The sequence below is a fragment of the Epinephelus moara genome, chromosome 13 (assembly GCF_006386435.1).
Source record: "Epinephelus moara isolate mb chromosome 13, YSFRI_EMoa_1.0, whole genome shotgun sequence".
Taxonomy (NCBI): domain Eukaryota; kingdom Metazoa; phylum Chordata; class Actinopteri; order Perciformes; family Serranidae; genus Epinephelus; species Epinephelus moara.
The window spans coordinates 14,450,775-14,469,869 of NC_065518.1; the positions used below are offsets into that span (position 1 = coordinate 14,450,775).

Below are 19,095 nucleotides of genomic sequence, written 5' to 3' on the forward strand. Positions count from 1 at the left end.
ATTCACACACATTTAAAAGTCATCTAAGCCGAAATATAGAGCTTGCAGCGTGTCTCTGTGGCGCTTGAGAGGAAAAAGAACAACTGCTGTTGTATTTTCAAGTCTTTATAGATCAATAAATCCCATGTCTGAAGAGAGCTGGCTACCTCACATGAATGTCTTGCGGCTTATTGTTAAAATACTCAATGGTCGGGTTCTGTTTGAGACGGGAGTGTATTAAAGTTTCGCTCTTACACTCCTGTTGTGAAGGACAGAGTGTTCTAATGCGCGCACTGTAGTAGAAAATTGTTCTGGTGTGTGGACGTAACCACAGACTGTGAGTGGAGCTATTCATTTTAGAAGGGAAAAAACAAGGCTTCTAATTGAATACTATGCTATATTGTGGAATGTCATCCTGGCTTTTGGACACAAGTGAAGAAAAAACAACAACAAAAAACTCCAAACAGTATGGATGGAAAAAGAGCATAAAACCTCTTACAAGGCAGTTAATGGTTTCCATCTCTTAATGCTGTGGTTAGTTTCCATCGCTTATTAATGCACAACTCTGGATCACCATCCAATCCTCCCATTGCCGCCCTGGGGGGATGACTGTATTAAAAAAAAACAAAAAAAAAAACCCACACCTGCTCTACATTGACCATCCTGCGAGCACGGAGGTAATTAGCCACAGAGTGAGAGTATAGCTGCAGCATGGGGGGAGGTCGCGCAGACCGACAGTGCGCAGACACAGTCAAGGAACTGCAGAGGGAAAAGAGTGTCCCGTCTAGACACCTTTTTTCCTGAAAAAACCTGAAAGTCAAAACTCATTTCAACCCCAGCCCCCTTCTTTTCCTCTGGATTCCACAGTTGTTGGTTCAGTCTCTGCGTGGTCATGTCTGACAAAGTCTGGACTCCAGCAGGGTGAGCCGGGGCCAGGAGAAAAACAAAAAAAACTCCTGGTTGCTTGAGCAGTCATCCAGAGTTTTAACAGGCTGTCATTCCACTGATGAAATCTGCTGTATAGTTTTCACACCTTCTAAGCCTCTAATGATGGTGTTGGATTTGTTCCATTTCTGCAAATGGAACATATGCTCACAGTGACATCTGCAGGATTAGCCCTGATTATGAAAACTTGAGATACAAGCTGCATGAGGTCATTAAATCGGATCGTGCGAGGCGTGCTTTGTTGATACAAGAGCTGTATGCAGTCGACTTGGAAAAATGAGTGGTTGCATTAAATCTGATTCTATGAAGATGTGACACTATTACCTTACCTTGAGGTGCACTTTATGTGGCTCTAAATAGATAAGTGGCTGCACATTTTTTCATGTTTATCTTAAAAAAAACTGACAGTTTTTGGTTGCTGTAAATGTTCCTCCTGTTTGTATTGGCTCTGAAGAGATGGAAACAATTTCAGTGTGAAATTCTTTCTCTATGTTTACACACAGTTTCCTCACTGGGCTGAGGTAGACAGTACAGTTAGTGACACAAATAGGGAAATTTGCATTTAAAAAAAGCCTCTTTTACACTGCCCGTTCAAGGCGGGAATGTTGCACTGTTATCCACCTCGCCATTCTTGCCTGAATGCGGTGACAGAGTTACCTTGCCTTTAAGCCAGCAGCAGAGGTAGTAACAGCACCAAATCCACGTGTGTAACAGGGACAGCTGATAAGACGGGACGATGTAATGTTTTGTGTGCGACCCAACACTAGGTGTTTCAAAAAGCAGCTACTAGCAGTCAGCAGCTAACTCAAAGGTCCAGGAGCTCCTTAACATCCGAGCAGAGGACAAAATCAACCACATATAATGAGCACGTTAAATGATTCTTGCTGCTATGTTATGCCATTATTATTGTTTATAAAGCGCTGCCCAAAGCTTAAGTTATATGTCACACTTAAGCGGCAACCTCAGCAGTTGAAAAATGAAGCCAACATGGAAGTGCCAAAAACAGTTCCTTAAATGGCCACTGGATGCTGGCTCCAGAAGCCAGTCAATCCCCACAGACACCCCTTGTTAAAATGGCAGTAAAAATAAACATGTTTACAGCCTGGTACAAAAAACACTTTTGGTCTCTTTAGCTAATTTTAACCTTCATGACATCTGTTTACTTTTTATTAAGCCTTAAAGTTACGAATAATTAAGGACGGGCGGCTTTGAGTGATAGTGTCCTCGGCTTGTCAGTCAGATCCATCCCTTGCTCCTCTGCAACGGCACCCTCTTGCCCAAATATGGTCATTTCCTAACTCGACCCTACCCTAATCTAACCACATGTTAGTTGTTAAAGGAAAAATAACATCAATTTGTGATGTTGTACCTACGTAGTCCATTAATTTTGAAAGAGCCTGTATGTAAACGTTAGATTTCCTGTGAAAATGGAAGTATATTTTGAAAGAAGACAATGCATGTAACAGACATTACTTCACACGGTGTCCCAGAATGTCAACAACCAACGCACCCAGGGTACCTTTTATGTCGTATGTGGACGTAGAAAGTCCACGATGAAATGTCAACATGTGACGAGGTCAGAGTGAGAATGTGTTGTCATTACGGCTTCATTGCTACTTATCTGTGTAAAAAGGGCTAATTATTGTAGCTTTGGAGGATTTATCTACCTCCAAATGCTGCAGCCTCATATTAACTTGGAGTTGAGTGGTGAAGTGGTTAGCATTGTTGCCTCACAGCAAGAGGGTTCCTTTCTGTTTCGAACCCAGGTTAATTGGTGACTCTAAATTGCCCGTAGGTGTGAATGTGAGTGTGAATGGTTGTCTGTCTCTATATGTGAGAGTCTGGTGACCTTTCCAGGGTGTACCCTGCCTCTCGCACAGTGTCAGCTGGGATAGGCTCCGGCCCCCCGTGACCCCTAACAGGGTAACGAAAAAACGTATGAATTAATGAATTTCCTTGAACAAAATCTACACAAGGGGAACAATTGCAGCCACCAAAAACTGTTTTAATGCAAGTATGAACAAGTGAGCATTGTTTTAAGACAGGCTTGAAAAAAATGTGAACGTATCCTTTAATCTTTGAACACCATCCAGGATGGTAACAGTGTCTCAGCCTATCATACATATATTTTTGTCATGGGTGCCTTTCCGTGATGTGCAAAAAGCCTGTAACCCAATTCTAGATAATAATCCGATAATAATCAAGTTGATTTCTCTCCCACTTTGTGCATTGGTAAGTTCTGACCTCTGCCATCCCTGATTTATCACTGACATGTTTGTGCACTGGTGTCAATTTGAGTTATTATTAGGACGCATCTGGGTGACATTCCACCCTCTGTAGAAGGAGAAATAGATTTTAAGGGTGAATATTAGCTGTGGAAGTGGACATGATGATATAACGTCTCCAATTTCTGTCTTTTGAGCTAAAAAAAAAAAGTCGCTTGGCTAAATGTGTGGTTGTCTAGTGGAGAGAAGGCGCTCCCACTGTCGGCTGGTAGTGGCTTCAAGTTGAGCAGTTGAGAGTCCCGCAGCCGAACCATTGGTGCGTAATGGTGCACGACTGGCCGGCAGATGTTTCACCACCGGGACACTCTGTCTCCGCACACTTTATCTGAACTCTTCCGACTTTTTTTCTCAGCGTAGGCGTGCGTTAACTCGCTCCTGCCTTTTGCAAAAAAAAAAAAAAAAAAAAAAAAAGTTATCAGAGGAAGGAGAGGGACGAAGAAGGAGGAAAAAAAACTGGGCTACCTCTTCAAACCGTCCCGGTTTCTACCGGGGAGTTGTCGTCATCAGCACCCCAGATATCCCCCCCTTAGCTCCCTAAATGGATGGGGCAGTCTTGGTCTATGCAGTTGAGCAGCACAGGCCGAAAGATTGGAAACAACTTGTGAGTATCCGTCAGTTCGGCGTCTAGAGGGGGAACGCTGAGAAATGCCCGGCTGCTTCGCTGGAGCTCAGCTCTGAGGACTTTTCTCCTGCAGTCGTGCATTTTTTCAGGAGGAAAGGACTCTGATCAAAGTTTACAACAGAAAGGAAAAGTCAGCGCTGAAGTGGCAGCTCTCACACTAAAGCCCTCGCTATGGATTGTATGTATTTATTCATGTGCTTTTCACTCAGTCAAGTCTTTTTGGATCATATTGTCGCTGCAGAAACGCATGGTGAGTTATTTCCCCTTTTGTTGCACTCTGTTTAGAAATACACTCTTGAGTCTAAATGTGGAGAAATAATGATAGAAAATGATGGCCTATTTAATTGATTGCTCCACATAATAGGTCTGACAGCCTGACACTGTGTTAAACTGCTGGATCCATTTTTATACCCACAGGATCTGACTGATAATACTCCTGCTTTTCTGTGCTTTATGTAATAATATGTATGACATATGTTCTGATCTCTATGGTACAGCATGTCTTTTTAATCACCCATCTTTGCTTTATAGTCTTTTTCCATAAGAGCTTGCCATAGGTCTGTGAATGTGATTCTCACTTGACACTATCTGTCCCATCAGAAAAACTCTCTGGAAAGTTAAGTGAATATGGTCTTATCGTGCCATTCAGCACAGACTCCCGTGGCCGGTACATTTCTCACGTGGTCTCTGCTGGAAGTGGAAGTAAAGGTGGTGCTGCTGCTGATGCTGATGCCGCCTCAGCGTTTGGCAGCAGAAGAAGGGTGGCCCGCGGTGCCCCCGAGATGCCCCCGGTCACCCCTGCCGCGGCGCAGCACTTGTTTTTCAACGTCACTGTGTTTGGGAAGGAACTGCACCTCCGTCTGAGGGCCAACAGGCGGCTGGTGGCCCCGGGGGCTTTCGTGGAATGGCAGGAGGACTTTGTGGAAAAGGCCAAGGAGCGTATCCACGGGGACTGTGTTTTCACCGGAGATGTGAGCGACATGCCGGAGGCCTCTGTGGCTATCAGCAACTGTGACGGACTGGTAAGTCAACGCATACTTGACATATTAGTCTGGAGAGAGAGATGTAGCTGAGAGACAAGATGCTTTCCCTTCTTTGGCAGAGTGTCAGGCAGAATGTGGAGTGTTGTGGGTTGGCTTGATCTTCAGAATGTTCCTGACAATGGCCACTTCACATATTTTATGACCTACGCTTGCATGTGCATCACATCCTTACATAAAACACACATCAAAGCATTCCATCTTAAATCTGCTGCATCTTTAAGACATCAGACATTCACACCCTGTGTAGTCTTGAGATGTGGCTCAAAGTTTGTAGTTTGGTTCTTTGATGAGAGACTTCTCAGGCAGCATAATATCTATGCTGTCCATTTGTGTGCTCAGAATCTTCCAAACACTCATAGTTTTTGCCAGAATCCTTCCTGAATACACCAGCAGGCACATGTGGCAGTTTGAGCGTCTGGATCCTGCTCTTCAGTTGGTCAGGAGTTTCCAATGATTGGGCTGGAACAAAGCGGTCCTGACCAATTAAAAGAGGAGGAGGCAAGCTTTAAACAACTGGCAGGCTTGAAAGGTTGTGGATGAGAATAGAAACAGGAGCTGTGGGGTTGTGATATTGACCTTGTGTCAATTTTCAAATCTGAATCCTTTCATATTATCTTACTTTAACAAACTGTCTTTGGCTGGGTACAGAAAAACAGCGTGTGCATGGCATGTAGCCAGTAGAAGAGTTTAACTGTGCTATTTAAACCTACATCAATTGATTTTTTGCCCACTTGGGGGCAGCGCAACAAGCTGTCAATACAATGCTGGCATCACTTTATATGGTGTACATGCAGAGCAGTAGTAGCCGTCATTTGAAGTTGTGTTTCTGGCCACCTGACCTGTAGGTAAAGTTTACTTTTACAGCACCTCTCCCAGATCCCAAATCACAAAGTGCTTTACATTAGTAGGACAATAGACAGCACCAATTTAACAGCACAGGGCTGTTAAGAGAAAAACACAGCAGTAGCAAATAAATAAAGACGGAGATAAATAAGTAGGTAATTCGCTGCAGGGACGGGCTAACTAAAAGCCTGTCTGAATAAAAAATAGTTTAAGCTGTTTCATGGAAACATCACATTAGTCCAGAAAATGCAATTAAAAAGGGAGAGCGTTCCAAAGATTGGGGGCAACAGCTTAAAAAGCATTGTCACCCTGACTTTGACGTGTGTTTGAGGGACAGTCATTAACTTTAACTTTAGCTTGCATCCAGTCATTAAATAAAAATGATCAACTGGTTTAAAATCATGTGGTTTAAAGGAGCAAGCTGACTGAATGTCATTGGCATAAAATTGAAAGGAGATGCCACTATAACAGCAAATGATCTGTCCAAGAGGCAGCATGTATAAAGTGAACAGCACTGGACCCAAAACAGAACCCTGTGGGACACCACAAGACAGAGGTACTGTATTAGACATGGGGCTGGGCGATACGGACAAAAAAATCATATCTCAGTATTTTCAGGCAGACTGGCGATACACGATATATATATATATATATGTATATATATATATATATATATATATATATATATATCGGTATTTTCTGCGAAATGGGCTACATGTTTTCAGTTGCAAGTCAAAGCCACATTTGAGATGTCACAAGCACTTCTATAAAAAACGACTGTGATTAAAATAAAATGCAAAGACAGAGATTTTTTTCCCGTCTGAAAATATACAGCTAATGATAATAATTTAAATCTTTTTATTTATTTATTCTATTAATCTCATTAATGCACAGCGCATCAACAGAGAGGCAGAGGGAGGGAAGGAACCAGAGACACTTTGTCCGTGTTACATACGTCTTGTATATAAAACGTCTGTGTTGTTGCTGCAGTTTTTAAACAGACGTGTTGCCTGCATCCAGGTGCTGTCTTCATGTCATGAAATAGACTGCAACTGCCAAGAAGAACGGTGACGCAATATGATCCACCTCACACACAAACTAGCATCGCAGTGCTGGACGGCACATGTGCTGCGGCCATTTCATTCATCTCATAGACTGTGTTAGTGTAGCACGTGCAACCTACAGACCTATGTCACACTGCAGACAGATTAATCAGAGGAGTAGCTCTGTGTCTCTCTTAGTGTTGCTCTAGAACGTATGAGTGAGTAAGTAGGGCGGAGCTGTGCGGAGATATAAACCGTGTTGTCTTAATTTATATCTTGCTTGAAAATATATTGATTTATCGTACATAGTCGTTATATCGCCCAGCCCTAATTTGACATAAACTGACCCACAAAACCAAGAAACTTCTCTTGACAAGATATGATGCAACCAATCCAGGGCAGACCCGGAAATACCCACTAACTGGTTTTGCCTTTTTAAAGGGGTATTCCAACATTCACTTTCTTTTTAGCTCTGTTTTTGGTCACCACCAACTCTCTTTAGCTGCTAAATGCTCCATAGTGTTCAACGGCTGGTTGTTAAAGTTAGCGCTGTTTGATTGGAGCTTTTGTGCATGAAAATACCCTGCAGCTACATCTCACAATGCTGTTGATGAGCACAGCAAGAAAGCTAAAACTGTAAAGTTGTGGGCTGTAAAACCAAAACAATTAGCTGGAAGATGCTAAAGCACTGAGCAGAAATGCAGAGTTGGGTGATAATTCTTTGTAGGCTCATACCATGAGCAACCCTTTCCACATTATACATAGTTATGTCATGCATTGTTTTTATTGAAATACTAGAGACACTTTTTAGAATTAACATCAATGATCACAGCTGATCTCTAAGGAGTTTAGCAAATGTTTTGTTACGCTGGAATAGGATCCAGCATGACCTAAGAAGCTCTTTATTTAGCCCAAGGTAAATTCAAAAAGATAAGCCACAACCCCAGCTGACTTCTTCCTCTAGAGCCTTGTGTGTCTTCCCTAGTACCACCACCCTACTTTTCATTTGTTGTTATCGTGGCCTTTAAAACTGTGTCGTAGCTGTGATAGAGCAGAGCGAGTGGGAGGTGAGCCGAGCCGCTAATGGATGCTTGCAGTCGAGCAAATTAGTTTAAATTGGCAGGTTGACCTAAGTGAGGCTACTCCTCAGCTTTTCTGACCCAGCTGTCTGTATTGTTCTGACAGAAGAGAGTGTGAATGGTGGTGAAGATAACCCTCTGACCCAGGAGCATTTGAAACTTTACACAGGAGACAGAAACACACACTTTCAGTCATGAGTCCTTTTCTAAATGATCACCCTCTGACACCTCAAGTGGGACAGTGCAGGTCTTAGATTGAAGTCTGCTGTTGGCAGCTAGAGCTTTAACAAGCCCACAGTTTCATCTCTCTGCTTCTTCATGGGTGTTTCAGGACAGTTGAGCTTTTGATGTTGCATCAGCACAACACAAAGGTACAATGGACGCCTCTTTGACGTCATTGCTGCATTTTTTTGCTCTCATAATTTCTCTGTATTAACACAAAAAACTGTGCTGAAGCAAAGAAAACTGACTTAAATCGGCACCACAGAGTTAGTCCTACGCTCTTTGTGTAATAACAGAGAGTGGTGTGTGGACAATGCCACGCTGTGTTCCCAAATCAGAAAGTAATTTCCTGGAAGGTGACTGTGGCTGCCCTTCAGTGAGTCAAGACAAAAAGCAATGCAGTGGCCTTATACTGTACTCTCCTGTAATCTGTATTCACTCAGGTCAATATAAAAGGTTTTTATACAATGTTTGTTATGTAGTCCTAACAACACAAAAGAAAGCAGCCTTTATCACAGTGCTCTTTGTTTTTTATCAAGGCCTAACACAGACAGCAACAATGGTTTAGAAGGTGTGAGCCATTGAGTAGAGAAGGCGAGGAGTTATTATCCATGTTCTACAGAAAGCAGAGCACCAGACTTGCGTTAGCTTCTGCTCTGCTAGCTTTTATGCCAGCTTGTCTACAAACATGGCTCATGCCAACGTCTCAGGTGGAATTCATACTTCTGCATTGAGTCGACGCTGTACCTACGTCGAGGCCTGGCGTGCGCCTCCCCAGAAATGTAACTGCACGTTGTGGCGACGCAGACCTCCTGTCTATTTTGTGAGGTGAAACCATTTCCCTCAGTGGAAACAAAGCTTTCATTTACTTTTATTTCACAGATAAGAAACAATAAATTGTGAAGACAATAAAGCCTCCACAAAAATAGCATTTTAAGTCTTGTGTGTGATTTATCCTGGCTTCATATGAGCAGAGGAAATCTCCACTCGCTGCTAGGCTAATTTATACAAAGTAAAATGCCGTAACGTGCTAATAACGCTAGCATGTTGTATTTGTTTGGAAAACGGGTTTAGTGTAAGACCATTGTTCTGTTGGTGAACATTGTGAATTGTAATAGAGCTGAATTTTGTACCGTTACCTTTGTTAAATGTTGCTGTTGTCCCTGGATTTATATGAGTAAAGGAAAAGTCCCCTAGCCACTAGGCTAATGTAAAATGCCATAGGCTTGTGCTAACAACATTAGCATGTTGTGTTTGTGGGGAAAATGTGTGCAGATAAAGACAAAATAAAATAAAGTGTTTGTCTGTGAATGCTGCGAGTTATAGTGAAGCTGATTTGTGTACTTGTTCCATGTTAAATGTGTGTTTTGAATCAACTAAACTTGACAGCACTTCACAGAAGCCCTGCTGCTGACTAGTGTTTTGGAGGTGTAACTGCAGAAACACATACACACCACCGCACAAGTATACATGCTCACAACAGCGTAGGCGATGTGTGTAGGCTATGGTGTAGGGTCTGCTGCACAAGTATAAACTAGGGTTGGGCAGCACAAGCAAAAACACTATTCGAAAATCATGGCAACGCGTACGGAAGCGACACGTAGAGAAGCCAGCGGGGTTGTTTACCGTTTGCTGAGCCGAGAGGCTGTATGTAGGCTGCATGAAATGTTAAAGCATTTTCCACCTAAGTTATTACATATATTTGAGTTATCTACAAGTTTACTGTACTGTTTGTCATCTACTCGCTTTCAAATGTCCGCCACGGACATTTACACAATGTCACGGATAAACATGGGTAAATGCATGAAAAAAAATCATCACATATCACCTCTGATAATGGTTTATTCATTTAAAAACACATTGTGCTCGTTTAGCACACTATTTCATGTAGTTTTTATCTGCTGGAGGGTCGCGTAGGGGAGCGTAGCGCGACAAAAATAGAAGAGCCGCGTAAAATAGAGAGTTGTCGCGCGACAGACGGGGGTTGTCGCGCTGCTCCCGTTGCCGGTGGAGCCGCTGTAATTGATTAACAGGGGGGCGAGCTGCTACGGGACTCGCGCTGCAGACGTGTCGCGCCGCTGAGCCCGGCCGTACGGTCCCTCGCCGCCTCCTGCGTGCCTCGCTCTCAAATGACTGTGCATACTTGTTGTAGACTTGTGATACGCAAGCTTTGCCTCACAGAGTTTGCACTGCACCTCATTTTCGTTTATTTTGTCGAAGTTTTTCCACACGGAACTTTTTGATGACTGTAGTAGTCTCTGCATGTTTCTCCTGTTTGTAGAAGAGCATCAAACTAGCTGGTAGCCCATCTCACACCGCTGTAGCAATCCTATACTGCCCTCGTGCGGTTAGGAGCTGAATTGCATGTCAAATAAAGGGGGGAAATAAGACGGGGAATAGTGATAGTCGCATTAAAAAATCGATTTTTCAAAATTCGAAAATCGTGACCCATCCCTAGTATAAACCCTGCATTAGTTGTAGATACAACTGAGAAATTCAAGGACTGTTATATCAGGTTACTTTTGTTTAAAGAAATATGCATGGCTTTATGAAAGCTAAGGACTGTCATTCAAGGTATTGAAACGTAATATCTGCCTGTGTAGAAAGTGTTGCATTGTTTCGTAAGTGTACTCTTCTCCAACATTTTGTTAACTTCCTGGATTTTCCCCACATGGAAATTCTGACCCATCAAGAGCAGCTTTCCCCGCAAGGCGTTTGATTTGGTCCGCTTGTAAATGCTGCCGTGAGAACACGAACCAACTCTAGGCAATTATGCAACTTTGAAACAAAATTAGTCCCTGATTCAGACCAAAGAAAGACAACTATAGGTCTGAAAGCACCCTAAATTTAGTGTTTTAAAGAGTTAATTCAGATTCACCAAAGTCACACAATAACACAAACAATCGAACTGATTGAGGGAAACGGTAGACCAGCAGCTCCTGTGTTCAGGGAGGTAAAATTGCTGTTTTTGACAATGGAGTCTGGCTTTGAGAAAGTGTAACATAGTGTAGGGTGAGTAACTGATACAAGTGATCATTTGGGGGTTAAACTGTCCCTTTAAAGTTTGCCAGTATTGTGCTATATTAATTCTTCAACACAAATGTTCCAAATCAGAAAGAAAGTGTATGCTTTTTTGGACAGTTTTCATTATGTATTACCTTCAGGAGAAAACATTTTCCAGGTAATATTGATGTCATTGAGGTCAGTGTGTTATGCAGTTTGTGGGACATTGTGCCTCTTCAAATTTAAAAGCTTTCAGCATCACAAACAACACTGCATTCACCTCTGTAGTGGCGGCAGAAGTCTCAGACCACTCAAGCAGAACTATCTGCATGGTCACATACCGCTCAGTGCACGTGAGAGACAATGTTTTTTTTTGCATGTGTGATTTGAATGTCGCCGGGCTCTTAGGAATATCATCCATGCATTTCCTTGCATCAAAGCCAACATAAACATAGACGTGTCTGTGCACGCAGAAGGCATTTGAAGGTGAACAGACACTTCGCAGGCAAATTATTTAGTCTGAAGTGTCTGCTTGATGTGGAAGGACACGGAGGAGATGTCTGATGAAAGAAGCGAGTTTGGAAGGAATAAGAATCTGAATCATGCACTCAAGTCAACGCATGCGGGCCAAATCTTTTAGATACACTGTGCAGTGTGTCTTTATGTCCCCGCCAGCACTCCGGCTTCAAAAGTGTGTTTGATGTGTTCCCTTATAGAGAACACACACGTGCCGTATTGGAGGAGCAGATGTATATCACAATTGCATGCGCATTCCTGGAAACAAAGTGCTCAGACTTGAAGAACACGCCAGCTGTCATCACGGCTCCTAAACTTTACTTTTTTTTTTATTATTTGGTTACTTCACTACGACTGAATTTCCATGATAAGCTTTGCTATCAGTGCGTCCTCTGCATTGAGGCCGATCGCACTAATAGCGAGGCATGACATCACCAGCAACAGATTGCGTTAACTTGGTCTCCTGCCATGTGCCCGGAGGCGCAAGATTTATGGCATTCCAAGCTCATGACAGATAAGACACTCATACAGTGAAGCTGCAAATAAATATGATGATATATCTGGTGTCAAAGCGCAACTAGATGGTCAGCTGAGGTTGCAAGGAGAATAAACGCTAAATGCACTTTCAGTTTCATTTTAACACAGTTTATGTTTGATTGACCTGCATGTCAGTGCTATCTTCCCCTCTCACTGTAATGCCTGCGAGATCACAACAGCTGTGCGCTCCAGACGAGCCGGAGCTATTGTTGAGGAGCGATGAGTGATGGCTATGATTATACCAGTGCTACTCATGTGTTGGGTATTAGCGCAGATGACGGGCTGATTGAATTACATGTGTGATGGAAACACGAGTGCTGGATAACCGCAGTCGGAAGAGCGCTATTTCTGTGTCCATCAGTTAAAAAGAGCGAGAGCCACCTAGCAACAGTCAGCAGGCTTACTTTTTTTGGGTGGGGGGGGGTTGGTGGGGCAGTTTTCCATCCATTGGAGATGGAAAATGCTTGCATAAATTGTTCTATTCATGCATGTTTTCAGGAATTCTGCACAGGCCTGGTCCCAGTCCAGTATTCCAGTATCCTCCGGTGTTCCAGTACTCTGCTGGCACCGAGGTAAAGGCACTAAATTAAGAGCTCCATCAGTGGAAGCCCAGCATCTCAGCCAATAATGTGATTTATTTCCTCTCAGTCCAATCCTTATTTGCAGCAGTTACAGTGTGTCTGTCTAAACATGTGTTACTGTGTGTGCGTGTGTGTGTGTGTGTGTGTGTGTGTGTGTGTGTGTGTGTGTGTGTGTGCTCATTCAAATACACACTGTGATACAGGACACACACACACACACACACACACACACACACCTGCATGCGCAGACACACACACACACACACACACACAGATCACGAACACTAGAGTATGTGACAATAATGACAAACACATTTAAAACATTAACATTACAGTTTTGAAACTGAATGCACACATATCAATTGAATATTGCATAATAATATATATCACTATGTACTACACATCCTAGTACTTATGCTGCTACTACCACTGCTAAAAATGCTGCTTATTGTACTGCTACCAGTGCCAGTTCTCCTACTACTACTTAACTATATTCTACTTGTACTGCCACCACTAAAACCACTTCTACTAATGCTAGTAATGCCTCTACTGCTACTATCATTCTTCTACTACTATCACGACCACTACACCTTCTTCTGCTGCTTGTACTTCTGCTACTTATACAACATACTATGTCTACTGTCACCACTAAAATTACTTCTTCTACTCCTACTATTGCTTGTACTCATACCACTACTACTAGGCTTGTCACAATACCAGAATTTCAGTAGTCGATACCAATACCAGTGAATTTCCACGATTCTCGATACTCATTTGTTAACTGATAAAAATCAAAAAACAGAAATCAGGGCCCCCCCTTGACGGCGCCACTGGCCGCGCACATGTGAGTGATCGACAGTGACAATGTGTGTGTCGGCTTCGTCGAGTGTACCAAGTGCAGCACGATGCTGGTATATCACAGCAAAAAGACGGGGACCTCGACACTGAAGAGGCACATGACGAAGGCTTGCCATGGAAAGAAAGACGAGAGTCAGCCTTCAATGTCCACGTTCGTATCCTTAAAAAAAATCGGGTTTATACCACGCACTGGCTCACAATTACGGTTAGAGGGACAGGCCGGGCCGGGCCGGGCTCGGACAGAACATGCACGGGCTCGAGTGGGGTTGGGCTGGATTTTTTGGGCCCGATCTAAGGTCTAGCACTTGTAGAGGCCATTGTTTCTAGCAAAGACGATGGAGAACAGGTGTTCTTTTTCGGCGCTCGTCCTCGGCACAGACTGACGCACGTATACTGCCCCCGTCAGATCCGTCAGGAATTGACACAGCCCGCTGAGGGCAAAGTTGTTTCCGGTACTTACGGTACCGGAAAAAAAACAGGTACCAACGTATTTTTTGCGTGTTGGCATCGACTTGGTACTGAAGTATCGGTTCTCATGACAACACTAACTACTACTAAAACCACTTCTCCTACTACTACTAGTGCTACCAATACCACCACCGCTAGTACTACTTCTACCACTATCATAACTGATACTACTACTGCTGCTTCTCTTTCTGCTACTGATACAACATACTACTTGTCTACCACTTGTCACCACTAAAACTACTTCTTCTGCGACTACTATTGCTTGTGCTAATACAACCACTGCCACCGCTACTACTACTACAACTACTACTACCACTTCTTATTCTGCTCCGTATATTACTCACTACTTCTACTGCCACCACTAAAACCATATCTTCTGCCATTACTAGTGCTAGTACTAATACCACTTCTACTACTACTAATACTTCTACTTCTACTACTACCACATCTATTTGCACTCCTTCTACTACTCCTTCTTCTACCTCTGCTGCTTATGCTACGTACTACTTCAGCTACAACTACTAAAACCATTTTTTCTACACTACTAATGCTACTAATACCACTACTTCTACTTCTACTACTGTCACAGCTACTACTGTCACCATTCTTCTGCTACTACTATTGCTCATACTAATACTTCTGCTACCACCACCACTACTACTACTACTACCACAACTACCACTGCTACTACTTCCTATCTGCTACTTACATTACTCACTTCTTCTACTGCAACCAACTACTATCAACTACTACTAATTCTTCTTTTTTTTACTACTTCTGCTGCTACTATTACCACAGTTAATATTTCTACCACTACTTCTTCTTTTTTACTACATGCTATATATTCTACTCCTCACAGTAATGATAAAAATGATGATATTAATATGAGCATTTATCCTTTTAACCCGGTGAGCTTTTAAAAAAACAACAACAATTAGCTGCTCACAGCAGTCTCATAATCTTCAACCTCAATGAAGTGCTCCACTTAATGGCTAAATTATTATAATTTCTCTCCCCTTCGATGTCAGTCTCTTGCAGATGAGTGCCAGTGTTATTACGCCTAATTTTCTCTGTATAATCCTCATGGTGATCACCAGCTATGCTCGCCCTTTGCAGCCCTGCATGGTGAGATGTGAAAGCTGATAAAAAGGACTCAAGTAGTAATCCCCGGCTCCCACAAGCTGTCTCATACGATTATTTCAGACCTGCGACTCTGCTGAGTCCAGCACCACTCAGCCATGATTTACTCCCCCGGCTTATTGATCTTCCTGGTTTTTACTACAAAAGCTTTCATACAGCACCATCAACATGCCCGATGCTGCAGGTATCCTATGAATATTCTATAAAGGACAGATAACTTTGGGATTATGTGACTAAAATTCACACACTAGACTGTGTGACCTCCTGAAAATGAATGTGCATACCTTGATCTCAGAAGCTGACAGTGGATTACGTCTTTGCTCTCTCCCTCTCTGTGTCCCGTTTGTGGATCAACAAAGAGTGTGCCTGGAACCGAAATTACATGTTTCTAAACAATCTGCCACAAATTACAGGTTAAGCCCCTGGAATGACGGCTGGACTTTGATTTCCTTGCACGTTGCAGCTCAAGCATGGCCTGTGGCACTTGTTGCATTTCTATATTGTGTTTGTCGTCAATACACTGTGAGGGATATCTCCGTTAGATTGCAACAACTTTATGCCAGTGGTGTGTTGTGACGCTGTCCATATATAGTGAGTGTTGTAAAGAGAAAGAACTTGGCCAGAGATCCTGTTTGTCTCCTTAACTTTATTTTCATGTTGGTATTTTTTACTCAAGTCTCTGTGAACATTGCTCCTACTGTCCAGTCACCAAAGACGGAGCGGGTGGACAGGGTTGTTTGTGTAAAAAGTCTGACATGCAGTCAATGAGGAAAGGAGATGAAAACGTGCAGACGAAAGTCTCTGTAAGGTTGTGTTGTTTTTTTTCTATACCGTAGATATGCAATAGTACACAGTATGATAACCGCCACTTTTCATACCATTAAACCGGCATACCGCTGACACTCGGCAGGAGTGAAAATTATCATCCTTAACATCTGTTGTGTTGTGTCAGAATGATGAAGACAGTTGAAGAACAATTAGATACAAAATAGGATGTAAGCTCTACAGGATGATGTTTTTCCACTACAATGTTATCTCTGGTTGGGTTCACATGTAAATCAAAACCTGTACCAGTGCCGGTACCTCAAATTCAGTACCAGTACCCAACGATACCTTTTCTTGGTACTTTACTCTTTCTGTAATAATAAGAATTACATTTTTGAACATGCTGCATGCAGCAAGTGATTCTGCTCCTCTGCTCTTTTCTAACCACATATAAAGCTACAGGATTTCCCACACATTCATTTTGTTGTGTTGGCGCGCCACAATTAAAACATCTGCTGCTACATTTTGATTTTTTGAGCTGGGCCATTCATTATGTGCACTGTTGGAAAATTAATACCGTTTGGTTGATTATTGCTCCACACTCTCGAAGCACAGAGTGTACTCTTGGCACAGATGGAGCAGCAGAACGTCAGGTGTAGTGAAAGTAAAACTTTCACAGTTGCTCCTCTCATCCATGGATCTGAGCTGATCAGCTCTTATCAGCTCTCGTCAGATCTGATCAGATCGACCGATCAGTTATTCTTCCTGCGTTCCTTCCTTCCTGAGTTCTGCCTGCTCTTCGTTCACAGATCCGGAAAAATCTCAGAATGTAGGAGGTGACATAAACTGATACACAAGGACACTTTGGCAACAACAACAACAACAACAAAAAAGTAAAGTAGGCTCCCTGAAACGATCTGCTCTGCAGCGATAGTTTTGTCTTGCTGGGAAGCCGACAGAGTTCCATGGGTGGATTTGCGGTACTTTCTGAACCCAGCAATCTCACCCAGGTGCACTCCTAGGTCCTGAAATTTATCTAATGTTTCAACGTGAATCTTACTTGGTCATATTGACCTAATTCGGTTGGTACTCTTAAAAGTACCGAGTTTGTTACCCAACCCTAACATTATCCCAAACGATGTCCCTATTTTTAGGTATTCCATTATCTCAAATATCTTGAAAAACAGTGCATATAGCTGCCTTAAATGAGAAAAAACATGGAGCATGCACCCAGACCCCCCGAGGCTCCATCCCTGCCACCTGCTATAATGCAGATGAGAGAAGATCTGTTCAGTCACTGTAAAGCAACGAGCTAAAGAAGCACCAATGAGTGTCCTACAATTCCCAGGTCTCGCCTCTCAGGCTAAATACAGGTTTTTAGGGCACTGTGCAGCCTGAAATGAGTATCTGCAGGCACTACTCTTGAATCTGGTGCTCCAAACTGGGTTTTTTTGTGTTTAAAAAAAGATGCCAGAACTTGAGTCAAAAATAACAATTATAATACAGATGTAAATATAGCATTTCTAGTTTTTGTTATATTACAATTATTGTGGGAACCACAATAAGTACTTTATTGGTAATTTGTTATTTGCTCAATTGATTCTTTTTTTTTTACGCCACTGTTTCCCCTTTCACTTCTGAAACTAACGCTACAGCCTTATTTATGCACAGCATTTTTCTCTTACCAGCCCTCGCCTCATTTGTTCCTTGCCTTTGTTTGCATGCTGCACTGAACAGGTGAGACACTCCAACTGTTAGTTTGCAGAGCAGAAAGAAACTCTGAAATTACATACAGTAAAAACCCACCTTCAAAGTTGCTCTTACAGATGTGTGGAATTTAGTGCAGTGGTGAGCTTAAGGGTTAGCTATACTTGTCATTTTTTGTGCAGTGTCAGTGACGCCGTTGGATCCCTCACTGCCTCAGCTCTAGAGTGTTTTTCAGTGTCCTCCACTGAGCCCTGCAGATCTCATAATAATTCTAGGTGTATGAACATTCACATCACATGGAGCGACCTGATGACCTCCACATCACTTAACCTCTGCTGACCTCTAGGGTGTGATTTCCTCTGGGGATGACCCAGTCAGCAGAAAAAATGTTGCTTCAGTAGCTGCTGAAGAAAATACTGACTGGTCGCTACAAAACACCTACTTTCAGAGCCTAACAAAAAACAAACAGATGGACAAATACAGACAGATCACTGTAAAACACTCAAGTTTGGAGCTTAAAAAGCTGCTAGAAAAACACTTATGGCTTGCTACAAAACACCCATGTTAGGAGCCAAAAAAAATGATAGAAAAACACTGACAGGTCGCTACTAAACATCCATGTTAGGAGCCGAAAAAGCAGATGGAAATTCATCGATAGGTCACTATAAAACACAGAAGTTTGAAGCTTAAAAAGCCACTTGAAAAACAGACCGGTTGCTATAAAACACCCACGTTTGGAGTCTAAAAAATGATAGAAAAACACAGGTTTCTACAAAACATCCACATTTGGAGCCTAAAAAGTCTATAAAAACACAGTGAAAGGTCACTACAAAACATCAAAGCTTTGAGTAACCACTGGAAAAACATTGACTGGTTGCTACAAAACACCCACGTTTGAAGCCTAAGAAAAAAAATAAAAATGGAAAAATACACGTGAATCGCTATGAAACACCTAAGCTCGGAGCTTAAAAAGCTGCTGTAAAAACACTGATAGGTCGCTAAGAACACCCAAATTTGGGGCCGAAAAAGATGCTAGAAGAACACAGACTGGTCGCTACAAAACACCCACGCTAAGGCAACCCAAGTAGCTTGAATAGCACTGATGGGTCGCTCCAAAACACCCACACTTGGAGCCTTAAGGATGATGGAAACACAGCAATGACTCACTAAAACACACCCGGTTTTGTTGTTTGTTGGTCCCGAACAATGATCTTCAATGGTCTGTAGCTTAGCAGGTGTCTCCCCTTGTTCACAAAGTCAGCTTATACATTAGGTCACTGAAAAACATTGATGTAACCAGTAGGGTTGTGCTGATGGGCGATCGGATCTTTAAATGACGATGCAATCGCGAGGTGTGGGGGGGAGACAGCGCGTGTGTGGAGCATGCTGACGAGATCAAGGCTGAACGAGGCTAAGTGAGAGGAGACAGAGGGAGGCTGCTTAGTGAGAGAGCGGAGGG

General features: G+C 42.7%; 1 protein-coding gene across 3 annotated transcripts in view; it reads left to right on the forward strand.

Annotated features, from left to right (window-relative positions):
• The first annotated feature begins 2,913 nt into the window (after window positions 1-2,913).
• LOC126399581 (A disintegrin and metalloproteinase with thrombospondin motifs 14) overlaps window positions 2,914-19,095 on the forward strand; it is a 90,532-nt gene continuing 74,350 nt past the window's right edge. For all 3 annotated transcript variants that reach the window (XM_050059646.1, XM_050059649.1, XM_050059648.1), the window contains exons 1-2: window positions 2,914-4,081; window positions 4,432-4,853. In XM_050059646.1, the coding sequence (XP_049915603.1) occupies window positions 4,003-4,081; window positions 4,432-4,853 (501 nt within the window). In that variant the 5' untranslated portion in view covers window positions 2,914-4,002. The remainder of the gene's footprint in view (window positions 4,082-4,431; window positions 4,854-19,095) is intronic.